Source organism: Chiloscyllium plagiosum, chromosome 5, assembly GCF_004010195.1.
Source record: "Chiloscyllium plagiosum isolate BGI_BamShark_2017 chromosome 5, ASM401019v2, whole genome shotgun sequence".
NCBI lineage: Eukaryota > Metazoa > Chordata > Chondrichthyes > Orectolobiformes > Hemiscylliidae > Chiloscyllium > Chiloscyllium plagiosum.
The window spans coordinates 100,310,281-100,327,880 of record NC_057714.1 but is presented as its reverse complement, the minus strand read 5'-3'; the positions used below and the strand labels follow the sequence as shown (position 1 = coordinate 100,327,880).

General features: G+C 44.9%; 1 protein-coding gene across 2 annotated transcripts in view; it reads right to left on the bottom strand.

Moving 5' to 3' along the window:
- Nucleotides 1-17,600, bottom strand: part of ptprn2 (protein tyrosine phosphatase receptor type N2) — a 944,464-nt gene that overhangs the window by 620,623 nt on the left and 306,241 nt on the right. For both annotated transcript variants that reach the window (XM_043690699.1, XM_043690698.1), the window contains exon 5: nt 7,470-7,626. In XM_043690699.1, the coding sequence (XP_043546634.1) occupies nt 7,470-7,626 (157 nt within the window). The remainder of the gene's footprint in view (nt 1-7,469; nt 7,627-17,600) is intronic.

Sequence of the window (17,600 nt, the reverse complement as noted above, 5' to 3'; positions counted from 1 at the left end):
TCAAGTTTCACAACATCTTTCCGATAGGAAGGAGACCAGAATTGCACGCAATATTCCAATAGTGGCCTAACCAGGTCCTGTACAGCTGCAACTTGACCTCCCAACTCCTCAATACTCTGACCAATAAAGGAAAGCATACCAAATGCCTTCTTCACTATCCTATCTACCTGCTACTCCACTTTCAAGGAGCTAAGAACCTGCACTCCAAGGTCTCTTTGTTCAGCAACACTCCCTAGCACCTTACCATTAAGTGTATAAGTTCTGCTAAGATTTGCTTTCCCAAAATGCTGCAACTCGCATTTATCTGAATTAAACTCCATTTGTCACTTCTCAGCCCATTGGCCCATCTGGTCAAGATCCTGTTGAAATTGGAGGTAACCCTCTTCGCTGTCCACCACACCTCCAATTTTGGTGTCATCTGCAAACTTACCAACGGTACCTCTTATGCTCGCATCCAAATCATTTATGTAAATGACAACAAGTCGAGGACCCAGCACCGATCCTTGTGGCACTCCACTGGTCACAGGCCTCCAGTCTGAAAAACAACCCTCCACCACCACCCTCTGTCTTCTACCCTTGAGCCAGTTCTGTATCCAAATGGCTAGTTCTCCCTTTATTCCATGAGATCTAACCTTGCTAATCAGTCTCCCATGGGTAACCTTGTCAAACGTCTTACTGAAGTCCAAATAGATCACATCTACTGCTCTGCCCTCACCAATCCTCTTTGTTACTTCTTCAAAAAACTCAATCAAGTTGGTGAGACATGATTTCCCACGCATAAAACCATTCTTTCCTTCATTTAATATGTATCTTTCTTCCAAAACTAATTTGTTGCACCAACTCTGTCCTTGTCTTCAAAGTCTTCCTGTGATGTTAGTCATTTCCACCGTTGCTAGAAGAAATGCCTGGCCAGCATACAGTGATACAGCCACCTTGACACTACCCTCACAAGCTTAGATATAATAATAATTTGGCTCAGTTTTTGCCTCAGAAATCTCTGGGTTCAAGCTCCACTCGAGGATTTTAGTCTTTACTGGGTAAAAACAATGACTGCAGATGCTGGAAACCAGAGTCTAGATTAGAGTGGTGCTGGAAAAACACAGCATCCGAGGAGCAGTAAAATCGACATTTCGGGCAAAAGCCATTTACTGCAAATTCAGTGCAGCACTGAGGGAAAGATGGCAATGTTTGATGGAGATGCTGAGCATATAGAATGGTTTTAGATGCTGCATGTTTATTCAAAGAGCAAGTTAAAAATCACACAACACCAGGGTTATAGTCCAACAGGTTTAATCACCTGATGAAGGAGCGGCGCTCCGAAAACTCGTGTGCTTCCAATTAAACCTGCTGAACTATAACCTAGTGTGTGATTTTTAACTTTGTATGCCCCAGTCCAACACCGGCATTTCCACATCATTTTAAAGAGAAAACTGGAATCATAGACAACATTACTCCTTCAAACCAGAAGCAATTAATGAGGCCATTTGACTTGCATTCATTGTTCAGACATTGTTGCATTCAAAATTGAATTGAATTGAATTTATTGTCACGTGTACCGAGGTACAGTGAAAAGTTTTGTCTTGCGAGCAATACAGGCAGATCACAGAGTTAAGTAGCATAGATAGTAAATAATAGGTAAACAGTGGCAAAAACCAAAACACAAGTGCAGGCAAATGCTAAGAGCTGCTGTGCCTACCTACAAAACAACTGCATTTGCAATACAAACCTTTTCATTGTATCTGAAACCCTGTTGGGCATGTTGAAGAGATGAGAGTTCTATACATAAATGAACTATTCTAATGGCATTAATTTTGTGAAGACTCATCAAATGTCCATATGAATAAAAAGGTTCAACTGAAAATTGCAGTGACTCAGGAAACCTTGCACATAGAAACAGGACATAGACAGGCAACACTTAGTGGTGTTAAAATAGATAACAGAGAAACAAAAGGGACCTATGAGATTTGTAGAAACAAAGCTCAGAATCCAACCAATGCAGAGCAGTGATCAGCCAAACTAAAACAGCAGTAAGGAGAATGCTTGAAGTGGGAAGAAGCATCTCCGATCTGTCTCATCATGGGAAGATAAACTGATAGAAGACTTTGAAGACAAGGACAGAGTTAGTGCAACAAATTAGTTTTGGAAGAAAGGTACATATTAAATGAAGTCTGATGATGGGCATCTGACAAGGGGGCCTTGTAACCAACAGTTAATTCAGGGCAGAATCTTGTGCTGTTGTTAGTGGCGTTGCTAGAATGCGTAGGAACAAAAGAATGGGAGGAGGCCATTCAGCCCCCTGTGCCATTCTGCCATTCAATGAGATCATGGCTGATCAGAGGCCTAAATCCTTATATCTGCCTTTGCCCGTTACCCAGTAATAACTTTGCTTAGCAAAAGTCAACTACCTCAGATCTAAATTTAACAATTGATCTGGCATCCACTGCTATTTGTGGATGAGAGTTGCACACAACCTCTGTGTGTAGAAGTACTTCCTAAAGTGTCACCTGAATGGTCTTAATTCTCAGACTAGGATCACTAGTTCTAGAATCTCAAATCAGTTTGTTTAAACTCCAGAGAAAGCAGGCCCAATTTATATAATTTCTCCTCATAGCTGCTGAAGTTCAGATATCAATATTGTAAACCGACACTGTATGCCCACCAAGGCCATGGTCGAGGCTACTACATATCGCCACCTAGAGACGTGTAGCTGTACAGCACGGAAACAGATCCTTCGGTCCAACTCGTCCGTGCCAACAGATATACCAACCTAATCTAGTCCCATTTGCCTGCACTTGGCCCATATTTCAAAGCTCCTTGGATGCTGCCTGAACTGCTGTGCTCTTCCAGCACCACTAATCCAGAATCTGGTTTCCAGCATCTGCAATCATTGTTTTTACCCCATATCCTTCTAAACCCTTCCTATTCATATATCCATCCAGATGCCTTTTAAACATTATAATTGTACCAGCCCTCCACCACTTCCTCTGGCAACCTATTCCATACAATGGAGTACCACTGGATTTGTGGGAGTTGACTAAGGTGACCTCATTTCTGAGGAAATCCAGTTACTGCAGCTGGAAAAGATGATGCTTACTGAGCAGAAGCCTCTCACTGACATGCAGACAACTGAACTGAAAAACTGATTGCGAGGAGAGAGTGTGGGCTGGAAAAGCACAGCAGGTCAGGAAGTATCTGAGGAGCAGGAAAATTGACGTTTTGGGCAAAAGCCCTTCATCAGGAATGAGGCTGGGAGCCTCGGGGGGTGGAGAGATAAATGGGAGAGGGCTGGGGCTGGGAGAAGGTAGCTGAGACTGCAGTAGGTGGATGGAGGTGGGGGTAAAGGTGATAGGTCAGGGAGGAGGGTGGAGTGGATAGGGTGGGAAGGAAGATGGACAGATGAGACAGATCATGACGGCGGTGCTGAGCTGGAAGGCTGGAACTGGGGTAAGGTGGGGGGGAGAGGAAATGAGGAAACTGGTGAAATCCACATTGAGTGACGATGGAGGAGGCCCAGGACCTGCATGTCCTCAGCAGAGTGGGAGGGGGTATTGAAATGTTCGGCCACGGGGCAGTGGGGTTAATTGGTGCAGATGTCCTGGAGATGTCTTCTGAAGTGCTTCTGCGGATAGGTGTCCTGTCTCCACAATGTAAAGGAGATTGCATCGGGAGTAACAGATACAGTAAATGACATGTAGAAGTGCAGGTGAAACTCCGATGGATGTGGAAGGCTCCTTTGTGGCCTTGGATGGAGATGAGGGGGGACATGTGGGCACAGGTTTCGCAATTCCTGAGGTGGCAGGGGAAGGTGCCAGGAGGAGAGGGTGGGTTGTGGGGGGCGTGGACCTGACCAGGTATTCGTGGAGGGAACAGTCTTTAAGGAAAGCAGGTAGTAGTGGGGAGGGTCATATCTCTGGTGGTGGGGTCAGTTTGTAGGTGGACTCCCACAGCTACCTGGACTACACCTCCAATAAGAACACTATCCCTTATTCCCAGTTCCTCTGCCTCCGCTGCATCTGCTCCCAGAAGGACCAGTTCCACCACAGAACACATCAGATGGCCTCCATCTTCAAAGACTGTAATTTCCCCTTCCATGTGGTCCACGACGCCCTTCAGCGCATCTCATCCACTTCCCGCACCACCTCCACCCTCAAACCCTACCCCTCCAATCACAACAAGGACAGAACCCTCCTTGTGCTCACCTTCAACCCAACCAACCTCCGTATGCATCACATCATCCTCTGTCATTTCTGCCACCTACAAACAGACCACATCACTAGAGATATATTTCCTTCCCCACCCTATCTGCGTTCCATTAAGACCATTCCCTCCACCACACCCTTGTTGGGTCCACACTCCCCACCAACCCACTCTCCCCTCCCGGCACATCCTCTGCCACCACAGGAATTGCAAAACCTGCGCCCACACCTCACCCCTCACCTCTGTCCAAGGCCCCAAAGGAGCCTTCCATATCTTTCAGAGTTTTAGCTGTACTTCCACCCATGTCAGTTACTGTATTTGTTGCTCCCAATGTGGTCTCCTCTACACTGGGGAAACAAGGCGCCTACCCACAGAACGCTTCAGAGAACATCTCCGGGATACACGCACAAAGCAACTCCACCATCCTGTGACTGAACACTTTAAGGAGAAAGTGAGGTCTGCAGATGCTGGAGATCAAAGTTGAAACTTTATTGCTGGAACAGCACAGCAGGTCAGGCAGCATCCAGGGAACAGGAGATTCGACGTTTCGGGCACAGGCCCTTCTTCAGGAATGAGCAGAGAGTGTTCAGCAGGAGAAGATAAAAGGTAGGGAGGAGGGACTTGGAGGAGGGGAGTTGGAAATGTCTTCTTCTTGACCTCTCCGCCTCCACCCTACTCCGACCTATCACCCTCACCTTGACCTCTTTCCACCTATCACATTTCCAACGCCCCTCCTCCAAGTCCCTCCTCCCTACCTTTTATCTTCTCCTGCTGAACACTCTCTGCTCATTCCTGAAGAAGGGCCTGTGCCCGAAACGTCGAATCTCCTGTTCCCTGGATGCTGCCTGACCTGCTGTGCTGTTCCAGCAATAAAGTTTCAACTTTGATATCCAAATGAATCCAACAAGAACTGGACCAAGCATATGTGGTACTCATAATCTTCTTCATCCTAAGTATACGCATGATTTTACTACAACTGCTAAGTATTTCATCAGTAATATTTTCAGCAACATAACACAAAACATCGCAGATAAGAAAAACTGCCCTTGGCCCACAAGCCTCATTCCTGATGAAGGGCTCATGCTGGAAACATCGATTCTCCTGCTCCTCGGTTGCTGCCTGACCTGCTGTGCTTTTCCAGCATCATACTCTCAACTTTGACCTCCAGCATCTGCAGTCCTCACTTTCTCCTAAGCGAGGGATATGGTTGAGGTAAGAAAACTCTGAGCACTGAGATTCATTGAGAAGGGCCGAGGATGGTTGGAATGGCGAACATCCTGAGACGATGTAGTACTGTCCACATAACTGCTCATGTAGCCGCATGATGCTTAATTATTAGCTTGATTGCATCCATATGTAATTAATTCATGTTGATGACTGGATTGCAACCAGCCAGGATGTAAAAGTATACAAAATCTATGTTTTCCTTTTCTGGGGTGGAGAGATGCATGGTGGGCCTAGCAACCTACTCCCCACTGGTGTAAAATAAACCATTTAATGTTTGGTATGGACCTGGATGCTGATGGATTTACCTGTACTATTGAAATGGTGAGACATTGAGAAAGTGAGGAAATACAAAGAGAGCTGGCCGCCCTTGTACACCAGTCACCGTAAGTAGTCAAGCAAGTGCAGCAAACTATGGATTAGATTCCCTTCAGTGTGGAAACAGGCCCTTCAGCCCAACGGTCCACACTGACCATCCAAAGAATAACCCACGAAGACCCATTCCCTACACCTAACACTACAGGCAATTTAGCATGGCCAATACACCTAAACTGCACATCTTTGGACTGTGGGAGGAAACCGGAGCACCCGAAGGAAACCCACGCAGATATGGGAAGAACGTGCAAACTCCACACAGACAGTTTTTAGATTAGATTAGATTAGATTACTTACAGTGTGGAAACAGGCCCCACGGTGTTGCCCAAGGTGGGAATTGAACCCAGGTCCCTGGCGCTGGGAGGCAGCAGTGCTAACCACTGAGCCACCATGCTGTCCCATGGAAGGCAAATGGTGTATCTTCCTTCATTTTAAGTGGAACTGTGTCTATAAGCCAGGATGTCTTACTGGATCATACTAGGCCTTGGTGAGACCATACCTGGAGGGCTGTGCTGTTTTGGTGTCCCCACTTAAGAAAGGATACACTCGCCATGGAGGGAGTGCAGTGAAATTTCAATGGGGATTGCTGTAAGATGACAACTTGGGCTGCATTCACTAGAGTTTGAGAGGGGATCTGACTGAAACACATAAAATTCTAACAGGGCTGACAGGCTAGATGCAGGATGTTTTCCTGCTGCAGGGATGGGGGGGTGATGTTTAGAACTAGCAGTCACAGTGTCTCACAAGGGGGTAGATCATTTAGGACTGGGACGAGGAAACATTTCTGCCCTCGTAGGGTCATGGCCTGGTGGACTCCTCAACCATAAAAGGTTGTGGAGGCCAAGTCACTGAACATAGTCAAGATGGAGGTGGATTGTGGTTTTAGATTTTAAAGGGATCAAGGGATATGGGAACAAAAGCAGGAAAATGGCATTGAGGTGGAGGATCAGCCATGGTAACACTGAATGGTGCAGCAGGCTTGATGGGTCAAATGGCCAAATCCTGCTCCTAGTGTCTTTGATTCGACATAATTAGGGGTCGCAATAGTGCACTCGGATCCTATTTTTAAGCAGAATTATGTTCTGGGAGAGAAAGCCAAACAACTCCTCTCTCCAGGGCTGGGACTGATCCAGCTGTAAGCCTGCCTGTCACTGTGTAGTCTACACGGTAGGTACATCCTCGAGGTGGTGGGATGTCCATCAGTGGGGACTTCCCAAAAAGAGCCGGCCTGGGTCTCTCGCCTGTGCTCCAGGCCACGGGAAATACACCCAATGTCACATCCTGAGGGTCGAAGGGGCAGAGTGTGGGGATAAACTGACTGGAGGAAATTGTGAATTAAATGGGGGGAAAGGCTCCAGAAAATCAGAGAATCTTGAACTCAATTTGCTCAGGTATCGTGACTTGGTAGACAATGGGAGGAAGAACATGGATGTGTAGGGCATGACTATGCAGCATTAAGAGACAAACTTGGGCCACACAGAAACTCGCTGCCAACTTTTTATTATCCTACATCTGCTTCCCAAGAGGGTTGTAGAATGCACAAGCTCTTGTACTCTTGTCATCAAAAAAGAGCTATTGCTGTCATATATTGCCATGCATTTTATGGTTTTATGTGGCAGTGACTGTCACAGTTGTGACCATTTTTAAAGAGAGAGATGAAAATCAATACCAACCTTGTCAGTTCTGCTCTTATGAGATGGCATGGGATTAGCTGGCTGCGAGAAAGCACTGAGGAGCTGAAGGTACTGATGGAGAGAATTGAATCCTTGCAGGTCACCATGATCTGCCCTTTCATAACTTTCCTCACTTGTGACCTTTTCTTGTGTAGCCCTAACAATGAAAAAAGAAAGGGGTCAGATGAGTTAAATTTGAATTCAAAAACCAAGTCAAAATGGCTCAGTGTGAATTGATTGTGAACAGTTTTCTTTATCATTCAACAGAGAATGGTTCAAGATGGTGACACTGCAAAGACACAGGCTGGTCTTGGCCCCCAACAAAGATATTCTACTTAAGTTGCTCAACCCTTTTCTAGTCCACGTTACCCCATTCACAGCCAATTGTTCTTCTGGTCTCCCCCAGACTTCAGCCAATGGCATTCACTGTGTCAACCACGGATTGGAAACTATAGTATTGTTAAGATCTTAGTTTCTAGTAATATTGCACAAATCAGATCCCACAGCGTAACCTGGCTCCAAAGACCATTTGGTTTCTTTTCAATCTGTTTACCACAGAGGTCACTCACTGAACATACTTATAACATGCTGCCAATGCATTTTTAAGAACAAACAACAATACAGCACAGGAACAGGCCCTTCGGCCCTCCAAGCCTGCACTGACACATTTTGCCCTTCCATATTAAAACTGTCTTCACTCACTGGATCCATATTCCTCTATTCCCTTCCTATTCATGTATTCATCCAGGTTCTTCTTGAACGCTGCTATTGTGTCTGTTTCCACCACCTCCTTTCGCAGTGTGTTCCAGGCACTCACCACCCTTTGTGTGAAAAGCCTGCCTCACAAATCTCTTTTAAACTTCCCCCCACACCCTCACCACATCTTGAACCTGTGACCCCTAGTAATTGACCCCTCCACCCTGGGAAAAAGCCTCATACTTTCCACTCTATCCATGACAATCACAATCATATAATCTTCGATCAGGCTATTCCTCAACCTCCTGCGTTCCAGTGAAAACAAACCCAGTCTATCTAACCTTTCTTCATGGCTAAAATCCCCCATACCGGGCAACATCCTGTAAACCTTTTCTGTACGCTCTCCAAAACATCCACATCCTTCTGGTAGGGTGGTGACCAGAACCGTACGCACTATTCCAAATGTGGCCGAACTAAAGTTCTATAAAGCTGCAGCATAACTTGACTATCCTTATATTCAATATCCCTTCCAATGAAGGCAAGCATGCCACAGGCCTTTTTTACTACCTTATCTAGCTGCAATGCCACCTTCAGTGACCTGTGAAGCTGCACACACAGAACCCTCTGCATATCAATATTCCTAAAAGTTCTGCCATTCACTGTAATATATTCCAACTGGACTTGACCTTCCAAAATACATTATCTCACATTTGTCTGGATTAAACTCCATCTGCCATTTTTCTGCCCATGCCTCCAACTGATCTATATCCTGTTTTTTCCTTTGACAATCCTCCTCACTATCCACAACTCCACCAATCTTTGTATCATACACACATACCAAATAGACAATCTACATTTTCCTCCAAACCATTTATGTTGATCATGAACAGCAGAGGTCCCAGCACTGATCCCTGTGGAACACCACTAGTCACAACTCTCCAATCTGAAAATCAGCCTTCCACTGCCACCCTCTGACTCCAATGATGAAGCCAGTTCTGTATCCATCTTGTCAGCTCATCACTGACACGATGTGACTTCACCTTTTGTACCCATCTGTCATAAGGGACCTTGTCAAAGGTTTTACTGAAGTCCATGTAGCCAACATTAATTGCTTTTGAAGATGGGTAGAGGGACAGGTAGCATTGAGGAAATGGGGAGGCTGCAGAAGGATTTGGACAGGTTAGGAGAGTGGGCAAAATGGTAGATGGAAAACAACATGGGAAAGTGTGAGGTCATGCACTTTGGTAGGCATGGACTATTTTCGAGATGGGAGAAAATTCAGAAGTCTGAAGTGCAAAGAGACTTGAGAGTTCCAGTCCAGGATTGTCTCAAGGTAAACTTGCAGGTTGAGTCAGTAGTTAGGAAGGCAAATGCAATGATGGCATTTATTTTTAGAGGACTTGAATACAAAAGCAGAGACACACTTCTGAGGCTCTACAAGGCTTTGGTCAGCCCACTTTTGGAGTATTGTGCACAGTTTTGGGCCCCAGATCTCAGGAAGGATATACTGCCCCTGGAGTGTGTTCAGAGGAGGTTCACAGAGAATGGTCCCAGGAATGAAAAGCTTAACACATGAGGAACATTTGAGGACCCTGGGTCTATACTCGATGGAGTTTAGAAGGGTGAGGGGGCGATCTAATTGAAACCTACAGAACAATGAATGGCCTAGACAGATTGGAGGTTGGGAAGTTGTTTCCATTGATAGAAGAGACTAGAACGTGAGGGCACAGCCTTAGCGTAAAGGAAAGACCTTTTAAAACAGAGATAAGGAAAAACTACTTTAGCTAGAGAGTGGTGAATCTATAGAATTTACTACCACAGAAGGCTGTGGAGGCCAAGCCATTGAGTGTACTTAAGATGGAGATAGAAAAGTTCTTGATTGTCAAGGGGATCAAGACAGAAAGCAGGAGAATGGGGTTGAGAAACCGTCGGCCATGATTGAATGGTGAAGCAGACTTGGTGGGTTGAATGGCCTAATTTCTGAGAGAAAATGAGGACTGCAAGATATTAGAGATCAGAGTCGCGAGTGTGGTTTTGGAAAAGCACAGCAGGTCAGTCGGCATCCAAGGAGCAGGAGAATCAATGTTTTGGGCAAGGGCCCTTCATCAGGAATGAGGCTGTGAGCCGAGGGGTAGAGAGATAAATGGGGGGGGGGGCATAGAGCTGATGCATTTGAGAAATTACAAATTACAGCCACCAGCCAGGAGTGTGGCCACATCTTGTCAACAGTTATCTACTGAGGCCACTTAACCAGTCAGCCCCATCAGGTCCATCTACAGAAACTCAGTGGAAAAGGAATTTGCTAGGAGGGGTAGCAAAGGTGTCTGCTTCAGGGGGAAAGAAACTGTGCGCATTTTTTTTGGGAATGGCACTGCAGGCTGGGGTAAAGGGAGATGAGCACTGCAAGGGGAGGATACAGTAAAGCAAGGGTGGGAAGGGGGCCATTCGAAGAGAGGGTTTGCCCATGGTCAGGAGCATCCTGGTTTCAAGGCTGGTTCAATATATGACCATACTTGGTATGGACATCTCAAATGGAGAGGAAGGTGAGCAAGGGCCAGGGATCTCTCATCGTATGAGCTGAAGATCCCAAAATTTGGCACAGGTGAAAGTCAGTGGTAAGGCTCTTAGTCCTGATGCAAGTAGGAAAATGTAGGCGGATGTATTCTGAGGGCATGAGGAAGGTGCACAGAGGGGATTGCTACTGTGGGAGGTTCAGAGAGGAGACTGAGACTGAGAGATGAAGGTAATAGTGAAAGTTGCACAGCATGAGCCTTGGTGGGATGCGGCTGAAGTTGGTGTGAGGCAGCAGAGAGAAGATTGTGGCATGTACCCTGGCTCAGCAGGGATGGCCTTTGAGCTTCTTCGAGCACACACTGCTGTCCAATCCTCCAGGGTCTGAGGAGACAGTACAGACCTGGGTAATGACTTCACACCAGGCTGCTAACGTCTGGTGGCATGACATCTTCTGGGTAGAGAACTGCTTGCCTTTGCACCATCGCCCTTTGGCCAGTAACTCGCGGTCCCTGTCAAGTGAGCAGGGTAGCTTCAGCATGCCAATATCCGTCTGGGTACCCAGCTGCCTTTCAAAGATGGCATCAACGCAGGGAATGCTGATCTTTCGGTGGATACCCATTGAGTGTCGAGTTTTTCTGGGAATGGTGTGTGGTAAGATGGGGTCAGAATCAGAATTCAGAGATTCCATGGGGTGAGGTAAGTCATTAACGAAGTGGACTTGATGAGATTTAGACAGTAAAGCAACTCGCACACTCAGTAGAAATCCTCCAAAAAACACTCTCACAACTCGGACTTAGTTGAAAAAAACACATTCTTAATGCTGTTCCCATTCAAACCAAAACAAAAATCAGACTGATAGGAAATCCTAGATTCTGAGTTGAACCTTTTTTACTCAAACATTGTATCCATACCTTTTTTCTAAACATGTATTAAAATGAATGAAATTCAATCAACAATTTGGAGCAGTGTTAAATAATGAAAGGATGGAGAGGGTGCAGAAGAGGTTTACCAGGATGCTGCCTGGATTAAAGAGTATGAGCTATAAGGAGAGACTAGAAAAACTCAGGTAGGTGTAGTGGACTGCAAAGAGGGATACCTCAGATTACAACAGGATCTTGACCAGATGGGCCAATGAGCTAAGAAGTGGCAGATGGAGTTTAATTCAGATAAATGCGAATTGCTGCATTTTGGGAAAGCAAATCCTAGCAGGACTTATACACTTAATGGTAAAGTCCTAGGGAGTGTTGCTGAACAAAGAGACCTTGGAGTGCAGGTTCATAGCTCCTTGAAAGTGGAGTCGCAGGTAGATAGGATAGTGAAGGCGGCGTTTGGTATGCTTTCTTTTATTGGTCAGTGTATTGAGTACAGGAGTTGAAAGGTCATGTTGCAGCTGTACAGGACATTGGTCAGGCCACTGTTGGAATGTTGCGTGGAATTCTGGTCTCGTCAGAACTAGAGGGCATAGGTTTAGGGTGAGAGGGGAAAGATATAAAAGAGACCTAAGGGGCAACTTTTCACACAGAGGGTGGTACGTGTATGGAATGAGTTGCCAGAGGATGTGGTGGAGGCTGGTACAATTGCAACATTTAAGAGGTATTTGGATGGGTATATGAATAGGAAGGGTTTGGAGGGATATGGGCCGGGTGCTGGCAGGTGGGACTAGATTGGGTTGGGATATCTGGTTGGCATGGATTGAAGGGTCTGTTTCTGTGCTGTACATCTCTATGACTCTAGGTCAGTGGATGCTGAGGGGAGATTTGATAGAAGTCTATAAACTTATGGGATGCACAGATATGGTTGACAAACAGAATCTTTTTCCCAGAGTTGAAATGTCTAATGCTATGGGGCACGCATTTAAGCTGAGAGGGGGCACATTCAAAGGAGATGTGAGGGGTAGGGATTTTTTACATAGAGTGTGGTAGGACTCTGGAATGCACTGCCAGGGCTGGTGGTGGCGGTAGATATAAGAGGGACATTTAAGAGACTTTTATATGAATGTTCAAGGAATAGCGGGATATGGACCAAGGGCAGGCAGAAGGGATTAGTTTAATTTGGGGGTCATGTTCAGTACAACATCGTGGACAGAGGTCCCAATCCTGTGCTGGACTGGTCTATATTGAAAAAGCAAATTGACCAGGATCATGGGATTCCGTAAACTGACCTATTTCTCCAGTTCTGTACTTAGTGACGAAGTATTGTTTTGACGGTTAGTTTATATCACCTTTACCCTTCCCCCTTTTGCACACACCACTTTAACTCTACAGCATTCGTTTTTATCTTGGAAATACCTCTGAAGTCAGGATTGTGGGAATAGGGTTGGAGTGTGCCATTTGAATATGTACCTGTAATGGGAAAATTGCTTTCTGAGCCAAGACAGCTCCTCCGCTCCTTTGATACATTAATGTTCCATCGGATGGTTTAAGCAACTACTGGCGACATCTTAGCAAGCTAACATCATTCTTGCTCATAGTTATCTACTACTTCTGCCTGCAGCAGGAATCAATTAAATCTCTTTGAGTAATGATTTGCGAACACTACTGAAGCTTCTAAATGTATATTAATGATTTGAAAGCCTTGTGTGATTTAATCAACAATGAGTTATTCAGAAAATTTCCGCACGACAGATCTGACCTGACCAGGGTTTTTTTTGAATGGGATTATTTATTCTCCAAATTACAATTGGTTATTTTTTGTTGCTCTAGTCTTTACGCACTCCTTCCCCCAAACCCCAGCACAGATCCTGACTCAATGATGATCCCTACATTTCGACCAGCACACGTACGGTGACATTCAAAATCAGCCAGCCTTATCCTTGTTCCCTCAGCCTGATGATCTCCTCGTAATCCACGATGGATGCCCACCATTCCTTTGTCCAATCCAGGATCCCTCCACTCTTCTCAGGCTCAATCAGTGCTGGAAAGAGAAGAGATGGCTGCCAGCTCTGTTTACGTCGGGGTCTTCCTGAGGCACTCAGGCCGCACTGACCCACAACTGAAGCGAAAACCATAGGAAAGAGCTTCCAATGAGGGAGCAGAAACCTGAAGAAACAGTTGCACACAGGTTGGCTCCTGTACCCGCTCACAGTCAGTCACATGCACCATTGGTGGTGATCCACAGTCCAGCCGTTCAACGATTCTCTTGACAGCTAACTCTTAAGGTCAGCCGATCTGAAGATTCACCAGAAGAAAAGCAAGAACACAGTAGGCTACTGTCACCACCTAACAAGAGCATCAAGTACAGACACAAAGTGGCACAGCACTTGACCTACCTTGTTGTTGTCTCAGAAAGCAATCAATGATTCATCACAGAGAACCACCTGATAATCGCCATGATTAACTGTTGTCCATTTGCTCACAGTGAGCCGATTGAACTGATACGTCCTTTTGCATTTCCCTTGGATTAGTGCACAACAGGTGTTTGTGATCTGATGACAATGAGGAAGCTGAAGAGCAAGGGTTGAAAATAGGCAGTACAATCAAGGATGTAGCAATCCTTCCTGTAACCTCAAATTTATATTCCCAAGTTTAAAAGTCCATGAAAAAAATGCTGAGAAACCTTTGCCTCTCAGTCACAGACTGTCATAGATGAGATCAAAACTGACATCAATCAGCAGACGGACCTTATGTAGAGCTTGGGACAGAGATGCCACACATTGGATGGAATAATTAAATTCAAATGGAAGTGTCATCAGAAGGCTTAAGCCATTAGATCAACTGGTTTCCCTTGATATGGGGAAAACTATGAATAAAATCATTCTGAAACTATTCTTTATTCTTGTCATGTTTCCAAATAAATTCAACATCAAGTTTGATCAAGTACTCCATTTGGGACAAAATGTTCTTATTTCTTCCATGGTGTATCAAACAGCTTTTTCTTCACAAATCAGGTTTCGTTAAATGCTTTGTATAAGACTTGATTGTTTGAGGAACTGCTGATGTGTGACGTAGGATTATTGCCATTACCTCGATTCTGTTCGTCTGAAATATTCTATTTGCAGTGTTTTCAATTAAGATTGAATTTTATTACCAAATCTTTGTCCAGTGAACACATTTCCAACTTTCCAATAATCCACATGAATGGCTCAAGCATCCACTTCGTTTTAAAAGAAACATAAAACCTAGGAGCAACAGTAGGCCATTCAGCCCTTCCTGCCTGCTCAGCTATTCAATTAGATCATGGCTTATTCTCTGTCTCAATGCGATATTCCCACTTTCTCGTTGCACACCTTTACAATCTAAAAATGGATCTATCTCCCTCTTGAATACATTCTGTGTCTTGGCCTCCATAGCCTCTGTGGTAGAGAATTCCAAATGGTCACTATCCTTTGAGTGAAGCTGTTTTTCCTTATCTCAGTGCTAAATGGCCTACATCGTATCCTGACTCTGTGCCTCCTGATTCTAGACTCCCCAGCTATGGGAAACATCCTCCCTGAAGTTTAAAGGTTTCAATCAGATTCCTTCTGATTCTTAGAAACTCTAGTGAATACAGGCTCAGAAAAACCAAACTGTCCTCATAGGACAACCCTACCATTCTCAGTATCAGCCTAATGACGTTCTGCTGCACTCCCTGTATGCCAAGTATATTCTTTTTCGGTAGTGATGCCAAAATTACATGCAATACATCAGGTATGGTCTCACGAAGGCCCTGTATATCTGCTGTACGGCATTCCTACTTCTGAATTTAAATCCTCTTGCTATGATGGCTAATAAACCATATTCCTTCCTCATTGTTTGGTACACCTGCCCGATTTCATTGACTGGTGCACAACGACTGCCAGGTTCCCTCCATACGTTCACACTTGCCCAGTTAAATAACACCCTGTCTTCCTGTTTTCACACTGAAATGTATAACTTCACATTTAGCCACACTGTACTGCTTCTGCCATGTATTTGCCCACTCGTTCAACCTGTCTAAATCACCTTGGAGCCACCTTGAATTCTCCTCACAAACCCACTTGGTTTTGTGTCATCAGGCATTGCGTTATCTGTAATCAAAAATGCCACTCCCCCTCCTCTCTGGCTCCTCTTTCTATCCTTCTTAAAGAAATCTCTATCCTGGAACATTAAACAGCCAGTCCTGCCTCTCCCTGAGCCATGCTTCTGTAATCGCTATGATATCCCAGTCCCATATTCCCAACCACGCTCTAAGTTCATTTGTTTTACCTGTCAGGCCTCATGCAGTGAAATAAATGCAGTTTCACTGATCAGTTCTACCTTGTTCTCTGTCGTGTTCTTACCTGCCTTTACTATTTAACTTATTACCCTTAATTACTGTACCATCCTCAGACTTATTTCTTTTCCCACCATCTCTTTGGGTCCCACATCCTGACAGACTAGTTTAAAGCCTCCTGAGTAACACTAACAAAACTCTCTGCCAGAATATTGGTCACCTTCCAGTTCAGGTGCGATCCTTTCTTCTTATATAAATCAACTCTACCCAAGAAGAGATCCCAATGGTGCAAAAATGTGAATCCTTACCCTTTACACCAGCTCCTTAGCCACCCGTTCATCTCTCTATCCCCTACTCTCCCTAGCACATGGCACTGGGAGTAATCCAGATATTCCTAGCCTCAAGAACCCACTTTTTAACCACCTGCCTAATTCCCTATATTCTCTCTGCAGAACCTCGTCCCTTTCTCTATCTATGTCGTTGGTACTAATGTGTATAATTACCTTCTGCCCGTCACTCCTCCCTTTGAGAATATTCTCCATCTGCTCCTTGACCCTGGGTAACACACCATTCTAATATCTTGCCCACAGCTGCAGAAACGTCTGTCTGTGCCCCTGACTAGAGAGACCCCTATCACAACTGGTCACTTAGAACCTGATGTACTCCTCATTATATTACAGCCAGTCTCAGTACCAGAAACTGGCTATCAGTGCTATATTACCCTGAGAGGGCATCACCCTCTACAATAGCCAAAACAGCAGACTTGTTTGAGATGGGGATAATCACAGGAGACTCCTGCACTACCTGCTTACTTGGAGGTGACCCATCTATCTGATTGTATCAGCAGTTTTTCTACCTTCCTGAAATTGCCATATGTCACACCCCCTGGCTGCTGTAAATTCCTCATTGCCTCAAACTGCGCTCCCCCATATCTGCCAGGAAGAGCACTTCATTCTACTAAAAGCCATCTTTGCCCCTGTAACAATCAACAGACCCAGAAAATACCTAAAGACAAACACTTTGCTCAAAAACCCAGTGTTAGCACAGCCTTCCTGCTCAAGACACGGCTCTGAGATAAGTTAATACCTATCTTGTATATTACAATTCAATCAAGAAACAGATCTCAGAAAAACATTAAAAGAAGTACCCTCCCCTACTCACTATTATAGATGAATCAAAAGAAAAATAACAGATTAAGATTTATACATTTTATAAATCTTAACCTCAAACACTTAACTGATCAGACATTTCAGATCTAATGCAATCCCTACTTTCTTTTGTATGCCATGGTCGAGACACCTTTTCTTCTTTAATCTTTGAGCCTGACAAGTGTGAACCATTCATGCACAGTTTCTCTAAATATGAGAAAGTGAGGACTGCTCCACTCCCCTCCTATTTATCTCTCCGCCACCTCAGCTCACAAGTGTCAGTTCTGATGAAGGGCTCTTGCCCGAAACGTCGATTCCCCTGCTCCTCCAATGCTGCCTTACCTGCTATGCTTTTCCAGCACCACACTCTTGACTCTAAATATGAACCACTGCCTATCCATTATCAACTCCTTCAGTAAGATTCCGTCCTTCCAATTTGTACCTCAGACCTTTATAGTTCCCTTTATGTCGAGTTAGGACCCTAGTTTTGGATTCATCTACTTCACTCACCATCTTAATGAAAAAAAATTGATCTTATTATGATCATTCTTCCCTAAGACTATGCATAACAAGAATGATTTGGAGTTGCCGGTGTTGGACTGGG